General features: G+C 46.2%; 1 protein-coding gene across 3 annotated transcripts in view; it reads right to left on the reverse strand.

Moving 5' to 3' along the window:
• LOC143984528 (class I histocompatibility antigen, F10 alpha chain-like) overlaps positions 1–22,802 on the reverse strand; it is a 374,849-nt gene that overhangs the window by 136,022 nt on the left and 216,025 nt on the right. The window contains exon 3 of one of the 3 annotated variants that reach the window (XM_077484649.1): positions 2,944–3,222. The exons of the other annotated variants lie outside the window; for them this stretch is intronic. Within the exon in view, the coding sequence (XP_077340775.1) occupies positions 2,944–3,222 (279 nt within the window). The remainder of the gene's footprint in view (positions 1–2,943; positions 3,223–22,802) is intronic. 3 annotated transcript variants of the gene reach the window in all.

The raw sequence follows: 22,802 nt of genomic DNA on the forward strand, positions 1-22,802 counted from the left end.
GGAACTTCCTCCTAGTATGCGCATCTCAAATGTGTTTCATGTCTCCTTATTGAAACCGTTGGTCTGTAACCGATTTACCACCTCGGTGCCACGTCCTCACCCTATTCAGGTTCAGAACCATGAGGAGTATGAGGTACAATCCATTGTTGACTCCCGCAGGTTCCGTGGGCGCATACAGTACCTGGTGCATTGGAAGGGGTACGGTCCGGAGGAACGCTCCTGGGTGTCATCCTCTGACGTACATGCCCCTGTCCTCCTCCGCGAGTTCCATAGACAGTTTCCCCTCAAGCCCGGTGGCCCTCCAAGGGAGAGGGGTCATTGAGGGGGGGTACTGTCAGGGCTGGCTTAGCCCTTCCTCCTCTAGGCTGGCCGCTCAGCTGTCGGCTAATTGCCAGCTCTCTTCTCTCTCCACAGCTACCAGCTGTTCCCGATGATGCTCGTCTGGCCTGCCTATTTAAAGTCTTCCAGCTCATTTCTCCATTGCCTTCACATTTGGTCACATCACTAGGAACCATCTCCTGCTGTTGTTTCAAGACTGGCTTGCTACATCCCTTCTGGCTTCCATCCTGCTTGCAGTTGCTCTCCTTGGATCCCTGACGTCTAGACTGGCTGATTACCCGATCTGGTTTATGAACTTTGGACTGGCTGACTACCCGATCTGGCTACTGGATTCTGGCTTGCTTGACTATGCTTTTTCCTGTTTACCTTTTTAATAATAAGCAAGTGTGTTTTTATTGTACTTCTGTCTCTGTCTGTTTCATGGTTCCTGACACTACTCTTCTTATTTTCTATTTTATTATTACGGATTTCATTGTTTTGGATTATATTCAAATCTATTCTATTCAAATTCATTATATTTTATTCTATTACTTTTCTGTTCTATTCTTTTTTTATTATTTTGGTTTCCATTGTTTTGGATTATATTCTAATCTATCAAAATTTGAATTTGAATTCATAGTATTCGAAATTTGAATTTCGGAAGACGGTCATAATTAATTTTATTTTATTCTATTAAATTCTATTCTTTAGGATTCTTTTATTTTATTCTATTGCTTTATTATTTTATAGTATGGTTAGATTCAAATTTTGTCCACTTTTTTTATTTGAATTGTTATTTCGGATTAGTTTAAATTCGTTACTATTGTAATGCGGATGCATCCAAATAATTTAAAATGCGTCTGAATTTTGATTCGGAACGAAACTAATTGCTCATGTCAATAGTGCAGTGTGTATATACAGTGTGTAAATATAACATATATGATTTATATAATGTAGTGTGTATATACAGTGTGTAGATATAACATATACAGTCAGGTTCATAAATATTGGAACATCGACACTGTTCTAATTTTTTTGGCTCTATACACCACCACAATGGATTTGAAATAAAACGAACAAGATGTGCTTTAACTGCAGACATTCAGCTTTAATTTGAGGGTATTTACATCCAAATCAGGTGAATGGTGTAGGAATTACAACAGTTTGTATATGTGCCTCCCACTTTTTAAGGGACCAAAAGTAATGGGACAAATTAACAATCATCCATAAAACTTTCACTTTTTAATACTTGGTTGCAAATCCTTTGCAGTCTATTACAGCCTGAAGTGTGGAATGCATAGACATCACCAGATGCTGGGTTTCATCCCTGGTGATGCTCTGCCAGGCCTCCATTGCAACTGTCTTCAGTCCCTGTTTGTTCTTGGGGCATTTTCCCTTCAGTTTTGTCTTCAGCAAGTGAAATGCATGCTAAATCGGATTCAGGTCAGGTGATATACTTGGCCATTGCATAACATTCCACTTCTTTCCCTTAAAAAAAACTCTTTGGTTGCTTTCGCAGTATGGTTCGGGTCATTGTCCATCTGCACTGTGAATGCGCCGTCCAATGAGTTCTGAAGAATTTTGCTGAATAGGAGCAGATAATATTGCCTGAAACACTTCAGAATTCATCCTACTGCTTTTGTCAGCAGTCACATCATCAATAAATACAAGAGAACCAGTTCCATTGGCAGCCATACATGCCCACGCCATGACACTACCACCACCATGCTTCACTGATGAGGTGGTATGCTTTGGATCATGAGCAGTTCCTTTCCTTCTCCATACTCTTCTCTTCCCATCACTCTGGTACAAGTTAATCTTGGTCTCATCTGTCCATAGGATGTTGTTCCAGAACTGCAAAGGCTTTTTTAGATGTTGTTTGGCAAACTCTAATCTGGCCTTCCTGTTTTTGAGGTTCACAAATGGTTTACATCTTGTGGTGAACCCTCTGTATTCACTCTGGTTTTCTTCACCAGAGAAAGAATTCTTCAGTCATCCACCACAGTTGTTTTCTGTGGCCTTCCGGGTCTTTTGGTGTTGCTGAGTTCACCGGTGCGTTCTCTCTTTTTAAAGATTATCCAAACAGTTGATTTGGCCACACCTAATGTTTTTCCTATCTCTCTGATGGGTTTGTTTTGTTTTTTCAGCCTAATGATGGCTTGCTTCACTATCAGTGACAGTCCTTTGGATCTCATATTGAGAGTTGACAGCAACAGATTCCAAATGCAAATAGCCCACTTGAAAAGAACTCTGGACCTTTTATCTGCACCCTGTAAATGGGATAATGAGAGAATAACACACACTTGGCCATGGAACAGCTGAGCAGCTGTTGTCCCATTACTTTTGATCCCTTACAAAAGTGTGAGTCACATATACCAATTGTTGTAATTCCTACACCGTTCACCTGATTTGGATGTAAATACCCTCAAATTAAAGTTGAAAGTCTGCAGTTAAAGCACATCTTGTTTGTTTCATTTCAAATTCATTGTGGTGGTTTATAGAGCCAAAAAGATTAGAATTGTGTTGATGTCCCAATATTTATGGACCTGACTGTATGATGTATATAGTGTAGTGTGCATATACGGTGTGTAGATAGAACATATATGATGATTATAGTGTAGTCACCTCTCTTCTCCAGATCTTCTCTCCCATTGTTGATATGTTTCTGTAGGGACTCTATACATTCATTCTTCAGATAATTATTGTATCTCTCCCCCCATCTCTCCTCCGGACTGTTCAATCTCTGTGTGGTGATCTGAGCCTCATTCATGGTCGGGATATAGATCCCTCTCTGTGTGTCCAGAGACATAAAATCTCTCCCATCATATCCGTGCTGCTCATACCCCTCAGTGGTGCCGTCATCTCTCAGCTCACAGCCAAACATCCTCTGTACAATATGGATCCCTGCAGAGAGAAGAGGAAGATGTGAGCCGGGATCAGAGGAAGTGATTTGTGTAATATGTGATGATGGAGGAGGTGATGGTATAGGGAGGAGTTATGTGTATACAGAGTGTACATATACAGCACAGATCTCTTTATAATGACACGGCCAGTACTACAGATATATATCCTCCACTATGGCAGAAATCTCTGATACACATCCTCAGTATGGAGGAAGAATAAGATCGTATCCTAGTGACACCCCAGAATGTTCTACAGGTCAAAGATTCATCCCACCACTGAGGAGAGGACACTCATCACTGATTGAATAATAAATAAACTTTGTTCCTACAATTCTACATAAAGTGCTAAATGTAATCTTCTAAACAGCTGCTATCCCCACTAAAGTGACAAAGTGCTTTAGATCAATTGCGTAATATGTAAAAGGGGGTGCTAAGTGAGTATCACCAATAAAATTATGATGCATATAATTGTGGCATAAATTGTGATAAAAAAATTGATTTAATATATTAAAGTGCTCGTGAATTGGCATTCAAGAGATGCAAGGAGTATTATTATTATTATCGATTTATATAGCGCCAACAGTTTACGCAGCGCTTTACAATGTATAGGGGGGACAACACAATTACAGTACAATACAAAAGGTACAGGAGGGCCCTGCTCGTAGAGCTTACATTCTAAAGGGAGGGGGTGGTGGTACAAAAGGTAATAGCTGCAGAGAATGATTTGATGGGGGTGGCTCAATGACAGTTAGGTGGGTGTGCGATAGGCTTCCCTGAATAAATGAGTTTTCATGGAACTCTTAAAGGTGGACAGGGTAGGGGCTGATTGGACAGACCGGGGCAGGGAGTTCCAGAGGATGGGAGATGCTCTGGAGAAGTCTTGAAGGCAAGCATGAGAGGAGGTAACAAGGGAGCTAGAAAGCAGGAGGTCCTCAGAGGAGCAGAGGGGACGATATCTACAGATGAGGTTGGTGATGTAGATGGGGTGACGTTGTGGATGGCCTTGTATGTTATGGTTAGCATTTGGAATTTTACACGGTGGGGTAGGGGAAGCCAGTGAAGGGATTGGCAGAGAGGGGCAGCAGTCACGGAACGATTAGTGAGGTGTATTAGTCTAGCAGCAGCATTCATAATAGACTGAAGGGGGGATAGCCTACTTAAGGGTAGGCCATTAAGGAGAAAGTTGCAGTAGTCAAGGCGGGAAATAATCAAGGAGTGAACGAGTTGCTTTGTGGTGTCATTAGTCAGGAAGGGTCGAATTCTGGAGATGTTGCAGAGGTGAAGGTGGCAGGATTTAGCCAGTGATTGGATATGGGGGCTGAAGGAGAGGTCAGAGTCAAGGATTACACCCAAGACCCTGGCATGTGTGGAGGGACCAATGGTTGTGTTGTTGATATTAATGGTGAAGTCACAGGGGGGGAATCATGAAGGAGGAAATATAACAAGCTCAGTTTTAGAGAGATCGAGTTTAAGGAAGTGGTGTGACATCCATACTTATATGTCATTCAGTAAGTTGGAGATCTGTGAGGAGGTTGAGGGGGTGAGTTGAGGAGTGGAGAGATAGATCTGGGTGTAGTCGGCATAGAGGTGGTATTGGAAACCATGGGAGATTATCAACTGGCCCACCCTGTCCCAGACCATCAGAGTACCCGAGTACCCGAGTACCTGTCACAGTTCATCTGAGTACCTGAGTACCTGTCCCAGCCCATCTGAATACCCGAGTACCTGTCCCAGCCCATCAGAGTACCCGAGTACCTGTCCCGGCACATCAGAGTACCCGAGTACCTGTCCCGGCACATCAGAGTACCCAAGTACCTGTCACGGCACATCAGAATACCCGAGTACCTGTCACGGTCCATCAGGGTACCTGAGTACCTGTCACAGTCCATCAGGGTACCCAAGTATCTGTCACGGTCCATCAGAGTACCCGGGTATCTGTCACAGTCCATCGGAGTACCCGAGTACCTGTCACAGCCCATCTGAGTACCCGAGTACCTGTCCCAGTCCATCTGAGTACCCGAGTACCTGTCCCAGTCCATCTGTGTACCCGAGTACCTGTCCCAGTTCATCTGAGTACCCGAGTACCTGTCACAGTTCATCTGAGTACCTGAGTACCTGTCACAGTTCATCTTAGTACCCGAGTACCTGTCACAGTCCATATGAGTACCTGTCACCGCCCTTCAGAGTACCCAAATACCAGTCACCAAGCCATCAGAGTTCCTGTCACCAGGCCATTAGAGTACCCGAGTACCTGTCACCAGGCCATCAGAGTACCCGAGTATCTGTCACCAGGCAATCAGAGTACCCGAGTACCTGTCACCAGGCCATCAGAGTACCAGAGTACCTATCTGCAGCCCATTAGAGTACCCGAGTACCTATTTGCAGCCCATGTCTCATAGAATATGTGTTGGGGTGTTTCCTTTTCAAAATGGGGTCATTTTGTGGGTAATTTCACTGCCCTGGTGGTCCAGGAGCTTCAAAAGTGTGATAGGTAGGAATGAAATGAGATGTGTCATTTATGCTCCTAGAACGCCTGAACATACTACTTCAATGTTCAGCCTCTCTATGTGGCCAGGCTGTGTAAAAGTCCTACACATGTGGTATTGCCATACTCGGGAGGAGTAGCAGAATGTATTTTGGGGTGTAATTTTTGCTATATACATGCTATGTGTTAGAAATATCTTATAAATTGACAATTTTGTGTAAAAAAAAATGTGTTTTAATTTTTTTCCACATATTCCAAAAACTTCTGGAAAAAAATTAACTATTCAAAAGACTCATTATGCTTCACAGATTATACGTTGGGGTGTTTGCTTTCCAAAATGGGGTCATTTTATGGGAAATTACATTGTCCTGGTACTCCAGGGCCTTCAAAAGTGTAATAGGTGGTTGAGAAATGAGATGCGTCATTTTTGCTCGTAGAACGTCTGAAAGTACTGCATCAATGTTGGTGCTCTGTATGTGGCCAGACTGTGTAAAAGTCTCACACATGTGGTATCGCCGTACTCGGGAGAAGTAGCAGAATGTATTTTGGGGTGTAATTTGTTGTATGCATATGCTGTGTGTGAGAAATAACCTGATTGTCACGAAGATCCTGCCAGCAGCGATCAGCCCGGACCTTCCGCCGCGCGTCCGCGGGTGCGCGTCCATGCGCGTGCGCGCGGTCGTGCGCGCGTGTGTGCGCTCGTTGGCGCCAGGCGGGCTATTTAGTCCTGTTGGTCACATCCAGTTCTTGCTGTCTGATCTACAGCGTGCTAGTACCCTGATCCTGAGAACCTGCTTCCTGTGACTCGTTGACCCGGCTTGTTTACCTACTGCTCCTGCTATCCGCCTGCATCTGACCTCGGCCTGCCTGACCTCCCTTCTGTTTATCCCTTCGGTACCTTGCTGCCTGTCCGCTTACTGACCCGGCTCGTCCGACCATCCACCTGCCTGATCCTCGGTACTTCTGCTGTCCGCCTGACCTCCGACCCGGCTTGCCTGACGACTCTGCTTCCAGCCTTCTGTTCCGGTGCCATGCGCTGCCCATCTCCTGTACTGGTTCCAGCATCTGCCTGAAGTCCTACCTCTGCCAGAACTCCTGCACTTGTGTCCGGCTACAACCTCTCTGCCTGCTGTCCTGCTTCAGCTTCCTGCACCTGCCTGCTTTCCAGCTCCCCTCCGATCCAGCATTCCTTACCCAGCTGTTGATCCTGCCAGACACTCGTGCTCCTCTTGACTCCTGAGTCACCTGTATACACTACCAGGGCTCTCGAGTCGGAGCTGCAAGAGAGGTCTCCTTCTGCAAGTCGGGCTCTACCACCAGGTACGTGACAGTATCAGACAGCCATGTCCGAGCCCGCGCAGGGAGCCTCTCCCATGGACGAACTTTGTCTGCATCTGGCTGGCCTCACCCAGGCTGTTAAGAGTCTCCAGGAGGGTTACACGCGTTTGGAGGAAAGGGTCCAAGCTCTCACTTCGCCCACAACCGCTCAGGGGTCTCTTCCGTCTACTGCCGGCTCAAGCACCCCTTCTCCGACGGTGGTAATGCTGCCTCCCGAACCAAGGGTTCCCATGCCTGAAAAGTTTTCCGGGGAACGAAGTAAATTCAGAACGTTCCGGAACTCTTGTGAACTGTACTTTGCCCTTCAGCCTCGCACCTTCTCACTTGAAGCCACCAAGGTGGGATTCGTGGTGTCCTTACTCCTGGGAGATCCTCAAGCTTGGGCTCATCGTTTACTGGAACAGAAAGCAGAGGTCCTAACCAACCTGACCACCTTCTTCGATACGATGGCCCAGCTCTACGAGGACCCTCAACTCTCCGCCACGGCCGAAGCCGCCCTGCATACCCTTCAGCAAGGGCGTAGGGCCGTAGAGGACTATGTCGCTGAGTTCCGCCGTTGGAGTACTGATACGGACTGGAACGATGCGGCCCTTCGCTACCAGTTTCGGATGGGGCTCTCAGACCCACTGAAAGATGAACTGGCCCGTGTGGGAATCCCACAAACTCTGGATGCCTTGATTAATCTGGCCATCCAAATTGACCGACGGCTGAGGGAGCGAAGAGCTGAAAGAGGTCCTGGGCTCACTCGCCCCACCTGGATGCTGCCTTGGGTACCTAACTACTCTCATCCGGCTCCCATTCCTGGTCCTGTTCCAGCACCTGATACCTCTGAGCCTATGCAGCTCGGAGTCCTTCGCCCTGCTCTTACGGTGGAGGAGCGCCAACGTCGTCGGGTCAACAATTTGTGCCTCTACTGCGGAGAACCTGGGCACTACGTCAGGAACTGTCCGGCCAAGCTTCGTAAGTGCATGTCTGTCTCGTCTGGCTCTACTACTGCTTGGCTTAAGACCTCTTCTCACCTTGCCCTTTCTGTCTCGTTGCAGCTCCCAGGAAAGACTTTGCAGGTCCCCGCTATCATTGACTCGGGGGCTTGTAGTTGTTTCATGGACTCTTCTTTTGCCAGTAAACACCAAATCCCTTTGCTGTACAAGGCTCAAGGACTCTCCATCTACCTGGCCGATGGCTCCACGATAAGATCTGGACCAGTTACGCAAGAGACTACCCCCATTTCAGTTTCTGTCTCTAACCTGCATCAGGAACTGCTCCGCTTGGACATCATTCCATCTCCTTTGTTTCCAATCATCCTTGGCATGCCATGGTTGCAGGCCCATAACCCTGCTATTAACTGGGTCACTGGGGAGATCACGTTCTTCTCTCCTTACTGCCAGCAGTACTGTCTCCTGAAAAATTCTGGCGAATCTTCTACCCTACTATGTCTGGATTCCGATTCCGAGCTTCGCCAATCCGTTCCCGAAGTATACCACGACTACCTAGATGTCTTCAGTAAGAAGGGGGCAGAATCTCTGCCGCCCCATCGGGCATATGACTGTCCCATTGAACTTCTTCCCGGGGCTGAAATTCCCTTTGGCAGGATCTTCCCACTGACCGAACTGGAACAGGAAACCCTAAAGACATACATAGACGAAAACCTGAAGAAAGGCTTCATTCAACCCTCCACTTCTCCAGCGGGTGCAGGCATCTTCTTTGTGGAAAAAAAAAGACCATACCCTCCGACCCTGTGTCAATTACAGAGAGTTAAATAAGATAACTATAAAGAATCGATACCCGCTTCCTCTGGTACCGGAATTATTTCAGAGACTGGGAACCGCCTCTATCTTCACTAAGCTGGATCTCAGAGGGGCCTACAATCTGGTTCGTATCAGAAGTGGGGATGAGTGGAAGACAGCCTTTCGAACCCGCTTTGGGCATTTCGAATATCGGGTGATGCCCTTCGGACTGTGCAACGCTCCCGCTACCTTTCAGTATTTTATTAATGATGTCTTCCGGGACTATTTAGACTTGTTTGTCATTGTTTACCTTGACGATATCCTCATTTTTTCCCCTTCTCTAGATTCCCATCGCAAACACGTTAAATGTGTCCTGAACCGGCTCCGGCAACACGGGCTGTACGCCAAGGCTGAAAAGTGTGCGTTTGAACAAGGGAGTATCTCATTTCTGGGCCTAGTTATTTCCATTGAAGGAATAAGGATGGATCCACAAAAGATTTCTGCAATCCTTGATTGGCCAGCTCCCACTGACAAGAAAGGGGTCCAACGTTTTGTTGGCTTTGCCAATTTCTATAGAAAATTTATCAAGGGGTTCTCCGCTATCATCTGCCCAATCACGCAGCTAACCAAGCAAGGGGTGCGCTTTCACTGGTCCCCGGAAGCTCAAGTCGCTTTCGAGTCCCTCAAGAGACTGTTTACCTCCGCGGATGTCTTAAAACACCCCGATTCTTCCCTACCATTTGTCCTGGAAGTAGACGCCTCTGAAATCGCTGTTGGAGCTGTCCTCTCCCAACGACAAGGTACCCAAGCTTCACTTTTTCCTATTGCCTTCTTTTCCCGAAAGCTGTCCCCCGCGGAGAGAAATTACGACATAGGCGATCGGGAATTACTGGCCATTAAATCTGCCCTGGGAGAATGGTGATACCTGTTAGAAGGAGCTGCTCATCCTATCCTGATCTACACAGATCACAAGAACTTGGAGTACATGAAATCTGCAAAGAGGCTGAGACCGCGACAAGCTAGGTGGGCCCTGTTCTTTTCCAGGTTCTCTTTTCATGTTACTTACCGGCCCGGCTCCAAGAACACGAAACCCGATGCCCTCTCTACGATGTTCCACAAATCCGAAGGAACTCCACCCCCTGACACTATCCTGGCCCCTGGGAACTTTCTCCTGTTACAGGAAGATCTGCTCTCGCGGTTGAAACAAGCTTCCATGGGACCAACACCCACCGTTGGAACTGAGTTACAGGTCAGGGATGGACTGTTTTGGTACGGCAGCAAGATCTTTGTACCCGAATGCTTGCGAGTGAGCATTCTCGAACTTTGCCATGACCATGCTCTAGCAGGGCACTTTGGTGCCTATAAGACCGCTGATCTTGTTCAACGTACCTTCTGGTGGCCCCAAGTACTTAAGGACTGTAGGAGTTACGTGGAGTCCTGCACCACCTGTGCCCGGAGCAAGACCTGTAGGTCCAGAGCTTGGGGGTTACTGAAACCTCTGCCCATCCCAGATAGGCCGTGGAAGATGTTGTCTATGGACTTCATCGTCGACCTGCCCCCTGCAGCTGGGCATACTGCCATCTTTGTGGTGGTAGATCGGCTGTCTAAAATGGCCCACTTCATCCCGATGAAGGGTACCCCCCTCTGCATCCGAAACGGCCCAGACGTTTATCAGGGAAATAATTAGACTCCATGGAATCCCGACTAATATAGTGTCTGACCGCGGAGTGCAATTTACCTCACGGTTTTGGAAAGCGCTGTGTAGAGTCCTGGGAATTACGCTGTCATTTTCCACCGCTTACCACCCTCAGACGAATGGTCAGACCGAGAGGACCAATCAGACTCTCGAGCAATACCTCCGTTGTTTTTCATGCTATTCCCAAGATGACTGGATCACACTGCTCCCGTTGGCCGAATTTGCCTATAATAATTCCGTGCATTCTGCTACCAAGCAAAGTCCGTTTTTTGCGAACTATGGGTTTCATCCAGCTTTCCTTCCTAATTCCATTCCCGAATGTTCTGTGCCAGCAGTCTTGGAGACTATAAATTTTTTCTCTTCAAACAACCAACTACTACAGAAGACCATGGCAAGATCCCAGGAACAGAATAAGGAAGTGTTCGACAGGAAGAAGCGGGGTGAATTGCTGCTCGAACCAGGTGACCGCGTATGGTTATCCTCCGCAAATCTTCGATTGTCGTGTCCTTCCAGGAAATTGGGTCCCAAATTCCTGGGCCCTTTCACTGTAAGGAGGAGGATCAACGAGGTAGCCTATGAGCTGGAGCTCCCGGATTCACTCAAGATCCACCCTGTCTTTCACATCTCCCTGTTGAAACCCTTTGTCCCCAATCCCTTTCCCGACCGGAATGTGAACCCCCCAGACCCTGTAATGGTGAACGGGGAGGAAGAATTTGAAATTGAAGCTATCCTGGATTGTAGGAAAAGGAATAACCAAGCTCAATTTTTAATTAAATGGAGAGGTTACGGCCCGGAGGAGAATTCTTGGGAGCCTGTGGAAAATATCCATGCAAAGACCCTAATCCAAGCTTTCAGAAGATTGCACCCGGAAAGATGGGCCCGGTTGGGCATCCGGAGGCTGCCCCTTGAGGGGGGGGCAATGTCACGAAGATCCTGCCAGCAGCGATCAGCCCGGACCTTCCGCCGCGCGTCCGCGGGTGCGCGTCCGTGCGCGCGTGCGTGTGCGCGCGCGCGGTCGTGCGCGCGTGTGTGTGCTCGTTGCCGCCAGGCGGGCTATTTAGTCCTGTTGGTCACATCCAGTTCTTGCTGTCTGATCTACAGCGTGCTAGTACCCTGATCCTGAGAACCTGCTTCCTGTGACTCGTTGACCCGGCTTGTTTACCTACTGCTCCTGCTATCCGCCTGCATCTGACCTCGGCCTGCCTGACCTCCCTTCTGTTTATCCCTTCGGTACCTTGCTGCCTGTCCGCTTACTGACCCGGCTCGTCCGACCATCCACCTGCCTGATCCTCGGTACTTCTGCTGTCCGCCTGACCTCTGACCCGGCTTGCCTGACGACTCTGCTTCCAGCCTTCTGTTCCGGTGCCATCCGCTGCCCATCTCCTGTACTGGTTCCAGCATCTGCCTGAAGTCCTACCTCTGCCAGAACTCCTGCACTTGTGTCCGGCTACAACCTCTCTGCCTGCTGTCCTGCTTCAGCTTCCTGCACCTGCCTGCTTTCCAGCTCCCCTCCGATCCAGCATTCCTTACCCAGCTGTTGATCCTGCCAGACACTCGTGCTCCTCTTGACTCCTGAGTCACCTGTATACACTACCAGGGCTCTCGAGTCGGAGCTGCAAGAGAGGTCTCCTTCTGCAAGTCGGGCTCTACCACCAGGTACGTGACACTGATAATATGACAATTTTGTAAAAAAAAATAATAATAAAAAAAATCTTCATTTTGCAAAGAATTGTGGGAAAAAATTACAACTTAAAAAAAACTCACCATGCTACTTACTTAATACCTTGGAATGTCTACTTTGTAAAAAGGGGTCATTTGGGGGGTATCTGTACTTTCCTGACTTTTTAGTGTCTCAAGAAATGAGGTACACCTGATGTACTGAAGGCCTGATCAGAAGTGATCAATTTTCAGTGATTGGCACCATAGTTTGTAGACTCTATAACTTTCACAAAGACCAAATAATATATACTAATGTGGGTTATTTTTACCAAAGATTTGTAGCAGTATAAATTTTGGCCAAAATGTATGAAGAAAAATTACTAAATTTATGACAGAAACAAAGAAAAAGGCATTTTTTCACAAAATTTACGTTTTATTTTATTTATAGCACAAAAAATAAAAAACCCACTAGTGATTAAATACCACTAAAAGAAAGCTCTATTTGTGTGGAAAAAAGGACGCAAGTTTCATATGGATACAGTTTTGGATGACTGAGTAATTGTCATTCAAACTGTGAGAGCGCTGAAAGCTGAAAATTGGTCTGGTCAGGAAGGGGGTGTAACTGCACTGTATTGAGGTGGTTTAAAAAAAAAATAACAAACATGTTATACTTACCTTACAAAACCAGTTGGTTTTGCACAGAGCAGCCCAGATCTTCCTTTTCTCGGGTACCTCTTTGCTGCTCCTGGTCCCTCCTTTGAGTGCCCCCTCACGCAGCAGCTTGTTACAGGGGGCATAAAGGCCGAGTCAGAGCTCTGTGTATCCATTCAGTCACGGAGCCCCCACCTGGTCCCTCCTGCCTCTGCCTCTGTCCCCTGATTGGCTGACTGACTTTGATTGACAGTTGCGGGAGCCAAGGGCGCTGCTATTCTGTCTCAGCCAATCAGGAGGAGCGTACTGGATGGCTGAGGGGATAGTGGACATCGCTGGAGAGGGATGGGGCTCAGGTAGGTAATTAGGGGGGTGCTGGGGCAGCTGCTACACACAGTTTTTTTTCTCTTAATGTATATGTATCACTTACCCCCAAAGCTGAAATTTTCCTGGGCTTACCGATTACCTCCCACAGCTCGCACTCGTTGTCCTTGTCTAGGGGTTCCCAGGGTTGATAACCCAGTAATTGTACAGACCGACACTTGAATTCCTTGTTAGGATTTTTATTTTGCATAAAACGATTGAACAAACTCAGTCTCTAAGTTGGCAATAGAGGGTATCAGGGTAGAATTTAGCTCAAGTGCTTGGAACTGCTGACTTCAATACAAGTCTCTCTCTATGTACACAGTCCATGGAACAGCCGCTCACAACTGGACTCTTTAACTGTTGGATAAATCCTTAGGTTCTGGGTTAAGCAGCCAACAGCTAATTTTAGCATTCAAAGTCTCTCACGTAGACTTGGTTGAAAACTTGGAAAACTTCATTACAACTGAAAGGGTAGAAGTAGGAACTTTTCTTACTGTACCAGAATCTTTCAGCCGGTCCAGTGATGCCGTAAGAATTGTGGATTCAATCAATGTCCATGGCAGCTCAGCTTCCAGGCTCTTACTTAGCAGCCAGCCTTGTGCATGGCTCTTTCACTGAAGAGTCCTCCCCTGGTCACATGTAGAGTTGCTGGACCTCTCCAAAACCCGAGACGGCACCAGAACACCTCAGAATCCTCTTTCCAGTTTCTGCGCCTCGAACTAGCCATTTTCGAGGCTCGGAAACGGATGGATCCGGGACCCCAGACCTGGCCGGGGGCTGGTCAGGAGGACCAGGACCATGGAGTCAGCAATAACTTCTGGACTGCAAAAAACCTGAACCACGTGACATCGGCACCTTAAGTACCCCTTCCTGGATTACGCAGTGAGACAAACTCCCACTGATTGGTTTCGAGACAGAGATTGGTAACCAATGAGCCCAACCACAGGTGTACAACCCCACCTATGACCAGGCAGAACTTCTATACAGCCCAGCCAAACTGATACCAAAGTAGAATTTAGCACAATTAGTCCCAAAAATCATTACAGTTTTGGGCAAAAACTAAATTTAACAAATAGCGCGTACTCGTTAGGAGTACCGGCGCTACATATAGAATGCATTAAGATAAAAAAAAACTTCTGCCTTTACAACTCCTTTATTTATTGGCCTTTGAAATGTACAATTGCAACAAGTTAGAAATTTGATGACATGTTTAGCACTGGGAAACACTTTTTAAAAGATAAAAAGTGAATTTTATATACATCTATATAGATCAGACCAAAATGAGGGACAAATGGAGGAAAGAGGGACAGAGGAACATTGTTCCAAATCAGGGACAGTCCCTCAAAATCAGGGACAGTTGTGAGCTATGACTGTGACACACATGACAGACTTCAGGATTATGCAGAGCTCAGCATTCAGTACACCTTCAGATACCATGCCTAGTGTCCATAATGGGAATTCAGCATTGACAAGTGTTATATGTGCTGAGATATTTCTGGGAACAGAGCAGCAAACCATAATCTTCCAACATGTCATGTGTGACAGGCATAACAAATAGCTTCGACTGCATATCTGTAAATACTGCTATTGCTATGAACAATACCAGTTTTTCTTCCATCTCCCTCTCTGCTTCGTTGTTTTAGTAGTGAGTGAGCAGTAGTGGTCATAGCTATATCCAAGAGGCGCTAAATTCCAGCAATACTATGAAAAGTGATTTAAAGGCAGCTCTTCTCCCCACCCCCTCCACAAACTTCTATTCAAAATGGTGTTTTTCTGAGGCCAGGAAGGACAGTAACGTAAGCAAATAACTGCTAAAATGTAGGGACTCCTCGTGGCTTCATTCTGCTGGGTTGTTTATGGATGAGCAGTAGAGGCCACATCTATTCCTGAGATGCTTTAGGTTCCAGCAAGACAATGCAAAATGATTTGATGCCAGCCCCTCTTCCCTTTCTCCACAAACCCCTACTCAAAATGGTTTTATCTGAAGCCAAGAAGGACTGCATGTAAGTAGGGAACTGCTGTCATTCAGGGTCTCTAGCTTGTTTTACTAGTGAGTTAACAGTAGTGGGCATACAAAATAATGTAATGCCAGCCCATTTTTGTCCCTCTCCACAGCTGGGGACACCAGATGTAAAGGATGGCTCTGCTGCCGGGGACACCAGATGTAAAGGATGGCTCTGCTGCCGGGGACACCAGATGTAAAGGATGGCTCTGCTGCCGGGGACACCAGATGTAAAGGATGGCTCTGCTGCCGGGGACACCAGATGTAAAGGATGGCTCTGCTGCCGGGGACACCAGATGTAAAGGATGGCTCTGCTGCCGGGGACACCAGATGTAAAGGAGGGCTCCCTTGCCAGGGACACCAGATGTAAAGGAGGGCTCCACTGCTGAGAACACAGATCTATAAGGAGGGCCTCTGCTTCTGGGGGCACCTGATGTAAGGACAGACTCTGTTGGGGGCACCTGATGTAAGGACAGACTCTGTTGGGGGCACCTGATGTAAGGACAGACTCTGTTGGGGGCACCTGATGTAAGGACAGACTCTGTTGGGGGCACCTGATGTAAGGACAGGCTCTGTTGGGGGCACCTGATATAAGGACAGACTCTGTTGGGGGCACCTGATATAAGGACAGACTCTTTTGGGGGCACCTGATTTAAGAAGAGACTCTGTTGGGGGTACCTGATTTAAGGACAGACTCTGCTGGGAGCACCTGATTGCATCTGGTGACAGGCGACATGGCAGGTGATACGCTTAGGGGTCCCACTGATTCTGGATTACGGTGAGTTGAATGATTTCATTCTATATTACAATATAATAATAGTAATAATGCACTTCAATCATCCTGACACCATAACAACCATGGTGCGAGGATGATTGAAGCTCTAACACCGGGTGTTTGGAGTATCTTTATCTGCTGATTGTTAAACTCTGGAATACACATTTCTATTGTGGTTTAGGATCTGGGCCTGCTGTCCCTCCATCCCTCTTTCCTTCTTTCCTTCTTTCCCTCTCCCTCCCTCCCTCTATTCCCCTTTCTTTCTCCATCTCTCATTCATCTCAGACTGTAACCACACCCCCATTTGAACCACGCCCATATAAGCCATGCCCACTATTTAACCCAAACCACACCCATAGCATGCCACATTTTTCTTTCTTGCTATGTCACACCTACAAATGCATGCCCCACCCCCTAATTATAAGACTCCGCCTACAGCCAAAAAATTGTCCCTAAAAACTTTTTTAGAATGTTGGCAACTATGCATTTACATCTGCATACAACTCGCACAAAAAAATGCATGCCTTACAGCACATTCAGAAATACACAGCTGTGAATTGAACCTCAATCGTTGTTGGCAGATGTGTGTTCTGCTGTGTGCCAAAACATGCTACAAATGCACCCAAATGTGTGACGCTGTGTGACCAAAAAGGCCTTTGCTGTGTATAGGGCTGTCTATTCAAGTAAACGGGCTGTCATATGTGCAATGTGCGTTTAGGAGTGAAGAAAAGCACAAAAAATACGAGCAGGAACATGCGTTTCTGTTACACTGAGGTGTGAATGGGATATGCTAGGGAGGACATTTTTGGGCAGCAAGGATGACCAGGGAGGAGAGGTGAGGGTTAAATAAAGGATTCTTAAAAGTGGCATTCTTATCTATACTGATGTGACTTCTGTGAGATAACATAGTCTATGGGGACTTGAAGTTGTGGAAATTAAAAGGTACCGATTGAAATATATGGGATGTAACTTTGAAGTTGCATGACAAATCGCATTGGTGTGATCCAGGGCTTAGAATGTGTGGCCCCCTGAGAGCCAGGCTGATAAGGCCCTAATATGTACTGGCACCTCATCACACCTTCATCTAACCACTTTAAGGCCAGCCGCCGCAGTTGTACTGTGGCAGGTTGGCTCTCCTGGGCAAACCGCCGTTATTGAATGTCGGGTGCTTTAAGAGCCCCCGGTGCCACATGGTCGATGGCCACAAAGTCTGCCGGCCACCCGCAATCACTCCTGAGAGAGACAGAATGGGGATCAGTCAATGTAAACAGACAGATCCCCATTCTGCCAGGGGAGGAGAGGGAGCTCTGCCGTTACCTAGTGATTAGGAACAGCGATTTCTCTCTTCCTCCAATCAGTACACTCGACCCCACAGTTAGAAACACCTCCCTAGGGAACACTTTGATCACCCCCTAGTGTTAACCCCTTCCCGGCCAGTGACATTTATTGTGAAGGAATACCTGTGAGACATTTGGCACATAGATGTGCACAATCGCATAGAGTTTAACATAGAACGCTAACAGGCGCATGCATGTACGCAGGAGTCTGTAATCGCGTATGTGCATGGGCTTAATTCCTCTTGGCGCCAGACAGCTTATTTAAAGGGACACTAGCCTGCTATGCAGGGCTGGTGCAAGGATTTTTGACACCCTAGGCAAAACCTAATTTTGACTCCAACCCCTTTGCCCTGCCCATGTATACCCCACCTTTTTAATGAAGCACACATCAAATGCAGCCTACCAGTGCTCATCAATGCAGCCTACCAGTGCTCATCAATGCAGCCTCACCAGCGCCCAACAATGCAGCCTCACCAGCGCCCATCAATGCAGCCTCACCAGCGCCCATCAATGCAGCCTCACCAGCGCCCATCAATGCAGCCTATCAGTGCCCATCAATGAATGTTTTCTTGCTTCCATTTATTTAGGAGTTGGGACACAGACACAGTCCTCCGCTTTGCCTCTGACACCATGTGTGAATGGAGCGGCGGCTGCCTGCTAATGCTGAGACTTAGTTGCTTGCTGCAGAGAAAAGACAGTAGGAACACCAGTGGCTGAGTGCCCTAGGCAGCAGTGTGCCCTAGGCGGCTGCCTAGTTTGCCTAGTGGTAGCACTGGCCCAGCTTCTATGCTTTGCCGACTGATCTTCAGCTGTGTTCCTGTATCCCGTTCTGATCCAGTGTGCTCTCCATTTTATGACCCGGCTTGCTCTTGACGTTGGCTCTGTGTTCTGTTGCTGTACTGCTACCCATCTCTGAGCTGGCTCCGTTCCTGACTCTGGCTCTGTTTGTGTCTTGGTACCTCGCTGCCCGCCTGCTGACGAACCTGGCTATCCCTGAGACTCTGCTTCTGTCTATGTTACTGGCTACTGTTAACCCTACCTGCCTGGCTGTCTCCTGTTTCTGCTCTGTACACAGCAGCTTATTCCAGACCACTGAACCCTGGCAAGTAATTCACCCGGAACCTTCCTCTTCAGGCACTCGTGTCCCTCTTGTCCTTCGGCTTCCTCTGTCTCACCTTCAGTGGAGCCAGGACAGGAGATATAAGAGAAGCCGACCTCATCAACTCAGTCTCTCATCTGATCCCTGACATTTATACAGTAATCAGTGGCTATTTTGAGCCCTGGTCGCTGTATAAATGTCAATGGTCCCAAAAAAGTGTCCGATCTGTCTGTTGCAATACCGATAAAAAACAATGATCAACACCATTACTAGTAAAAAAAAAATTATAATAAAAAATCCAATAAATTTTATCCACTATTTTATAGACACTATAACTTTTGCACAAACCAATCAATATACGCTTATTGTGATTTTTTTTTTACAAAATGTATGTAGAAGAATATATATTGGTCTAGACGGATAAAGAAATTTGTTTTTTAACCACTTCCGGACCACCCACCATCTTTATATGTTAGTACTTGAAAAGTAATATCATTGTTATGGCAGTAACTAGCTGCCATAACCGCAGTATCCTCTTTCAGTGGGCGGTCCACTTCAAGATAAAAGTGGTTACTGCGGCGGATTTGCCACAAGAACACTTTTATTGGTGGCGGGAGAGGGCCCCCCCACCGCACTCCGGTGCCCTTCGCTGCTTACCGGAGCCGTCACAACGGCGGAGGCAATTGGATCTGTTCCCTAGCCTGACATGGAGACAAGTGAGGGGAAGATGGCCCCCACCCATCTCCATATCATTGCAGGGAGGAAGTGACATCACTTCTGCCCATAGCCTTTTTTTTTGTTTAATGACAACATTTTATTTATTTATTTTATTGCATTTTAGTATAAATATGAGATGTGGGGTCTTTTCGACCCCAGATCTCATATTTAAGAGGTCCTGTAATGCTTTTTTTCCTATTAAAAAGGGGGGTTTACATTCCTTGTAATAAGAATAAAAGTGAAACAATTTTTTTTAAAAATATCTATAAAAGGTAAAAAAATATAATAAACAAAAAAATGAAAGGCACCCTGTCCCGATGACCTCGCGTGCAGAAGCAAACACATACGCGAGTAGCGCCCGCATGTGAAAACGGTGTTCAAACCACACATGTGAGGTATCTCTGCGATCAGTAGAGCGAGAGCAATAATTTTAGCCTTAGACCCCCTCAGTAACTCAAAACATGCAACCTGTTGATTTTTTTAAACATCATCTATGGAGATTTTTAAGGGTAAAAGTTTGTCGACATTTTACAAGCGGGCGCAATTTTGAAGCGTGGCATGTTGGGTATCAATTTACTCAGCATAACATTGTCTTTCACAATATTAAAAAATTGGGCTAACTTTACTGTTGTCTTATTTTTTGATTAGAAAAAAATGCATTTCTTCCCAAAAAAGCATGCTTGTAAGACCGCAAATTCAGTCTGATAGAAAGTATTGCAACGACCGTCATTTTATTCTCTAGGGTGTTAGAAAAAATGTATAATGTTTGGGGGTTCTAAGTAATTTTCTAGCAACAAATATTTTTTTAACTTTTAAACAACAAATCTCAGAAAGAGGCTTGTTCCTTAAGAGTGCTTTCACACTCACAGCGCCTGGGCATCTGCGTTAAAGAGGCGCTATCTTTACTGTCATTTTAGCTATTCGGCCACTAGCGGGGTGGTTTTAAAAGGGTTAAATCCACCTGCAAAATGACGCTGCAGCGGCACTTTGCCGGTGGTATGGCAATGCTTCTCCATTGATTTCAATGGCAGTAGAGGAGCGGTGTACAGACTGCTCCTTCACTGCTGCAAAGAAGCTGCTGGCAGGACTTTTTGTGATGCCCTGCCAGTGCAAGAACCCCAGTGTGAAAGCACTCGGGCTTTCATACTGGGTTTGCAGCTGAGGCTTTTTTCAGGCGCTTTACAGGCGCTATTTTTTAGCGTCAAAGCGCATGAAAAACGCTTCAGTGGGAAAGGGGGTCTAAGTGGTTACATTTTTTGGGGGATAAAGTAAAAAATCTTTTTTTTTTTCAAAATTGACGTTCTTTTTATGTTTAAAAATTCAGTGGTGATCAAATACCACCAAGAGAAAGGTCTATTTGTGGGAACAAAAAAGGACATACATTTTATTTGGGTACAGCGTTGCACTACTGTGCAATTGTTAGTTAAAGTGATGCAGTGCCGTATCGCAAAAAATGGCCTGGTCACTACAGGGAAAAATTCTTCTGGTTCTTAACTAGTTAAATAGTATGCATAGATGAAGCTGTTGTAATTGTTAGATGGAGTAGGGAAGGATTACACCCCATTAGGTTATATTTGCTGTCTCAGTATTCAGATCACACCTGTTATTGCACCAATCAGCTTGTTTTACCCCCTAACTGTCATCATGATGATCCTGTACTCCATCACATCTGTATGGCTGTCAAAGGGTTAAAATAAGACCTACAACCTATACAGAGAGAAATCTGCTCCTCCCATTGCTGACGGTCTGCATATTTTTGCACTAATACTTTGATTCACTCACATGGGAAAAGCATCCAGAGCAAGTGACGTCAGAGAAAGGAATTACAGTGTATGTCAGACAAAACTTTTTTTCACAACATTTCACCAAAGAGGAAATTTGAAAAAATTCTGCAACAGGGACAAAGACAGAATTAAAAAGCTGCCATGAGTTCTAGTCTTCCTCTAATCTGAAATAAAATCAGACTTATTTCTAACTGTGTTGCTGTTGGAGATTTCCCCCAACTTTCTGTTTGGTAAAATCTAGTCAGTAGGACAAGAAGTGAGTGTGAAAACCTGGCAGGGGTACTTACCTTTCCTCATTTTATTCAAAATTAAGAGAAAAGAGTTTTGACCAGACATACACTTTATTCTATCTGCTTGTTCTGGGGTCCTGACCCAAAATCTATGGAAAGTAATGAATCCGTATGACAGCCGGCAGATCGGAGCCGACTATTAGAGATCAGCTCTGGTGTCCTCCATATCTCTCTCACTCCAGGTTTCCTAGAAGAAGTCGTTGTGTATATTTTATAGGTGAGGAGATCATTCTGATCAGATGAGGGAGGAATTTATTGATCAAGCTGTGATCTTCTATAAATCTGTACATAGAATGTCTCATCTCTCCGGGGTTTGCCCCCCTCCCCCCCCTGCATCCTGTCTGCAGAGTTTGTATTCCGTGTAATAAAGAAATAGAAATGTAAAACAAAAGTGTATCAAAGACCCAACAGTACCACCCACTCAGCGCCAGTTCAGTCCTCTAACACGTCAGCAGCAGGAGAAATGAGAAATGTTTAAAAATATGACACAATATTTAAAAAGAATCAAAACAGCAGCTGTTTAAAAAAATCATATAAAATGTCAACATGTTAGTAAAAATATTCACAGTCCGCTCACTGAAAACAGTAATACTAAAATAGCGCTACCAGTCTGGTATTTAGTCCAATATCAGAAATGATACACACTGCACCAAAATTGGTGAGTAGAAAAAATAGGGAAAGTTCAGAAACGGAGGACGGAGAAATGGTTCTAAGTGAAGATTTCAGGGTATAGCTGGAAAGTGCACCTGTCACCAAAATACAGTCTATCACATGTTGCACACTCCCCCTGGGAGGCACACTCACCAGACTCCTCTGGGTAAATCAGCATTCAAACCACAGTAGAACCACTTCCTATTTTCGCATCAACACCAAAACTCCCCCGGAGTGAAGGGGTTCCCAAATGTTGTCATAAAAAAAAAAAAACAGAATCCGCTCATAGCGTAATACTATTTATTAGAGACAAACCCCCCTGCATACACAGACCCCTTGTAAAAACTGCATACATAAAGTTAAAACAACACAAGCATCAATATAAACAAGCAGAGGACGCTCTTGCTATACTCAGCTGTCCAGAGTGGATCACACTTTTTCATGCAGGAAGTTGGTAATACTGCCTATGTCATGTCATATAGTGTCCGTCGGATAGTGTCCGCTGTGTGCTGCGCATGCGCAGTACAAGCAGATTCCGAAGGTATCCGAAAATTAAATGCGCCTGCGCCGTGAGTCCAGGTTCTAGCCCCACCATCCAAGTGGATATAGATTTAGAATAAAAAGACCCGAGCGAAGCGAGGCCGTGCCCGAAGTGTGGCGAGAGAAGCGAGCCCGCAAGGGACCCTCTAATATGTGCAGCCCTATGTCCACTTGGATGATGGGGCTTGCACCTGGACTCACAGTGCAAATGCCGTTCATCTTCGGAGATTTTCCGAATCTCCTTCTGCTTCGTACTGCGCAAGCGCTACGCCTGCGCAGTTCAGAGCGGACACTTTTTGATAGGCGGACTGTATCTGTCACAACACCGGTTAGATCACTGGAGGGCTGTGGAGCACAGAGCGTCACCGCTGAATTGTGGTGGAGGCCGCACAACATATCTTTAATCTTAAATATCCTCAGCTAATCTCTGCAACCAATCAGGGCCACCCAGCAACTGATAACAA

The sequence above is a fragment of the Lithobates pipiens genome, unplaced genomic scaffold, assembly GCF_037356315.1.
Source record: "Lithobates pipiens isolate NorthernLeopardFrog02 unplaced genomic scaffold, aLitPip1_a1.2 Scaffold_1, whole genome shotgun sequence".
Lineage (NCBI taxonomy): Eukaryota > Metazoa > Chordata > Amphibia > Anura > Ranidae > Lithobates > Lithobates pipiens.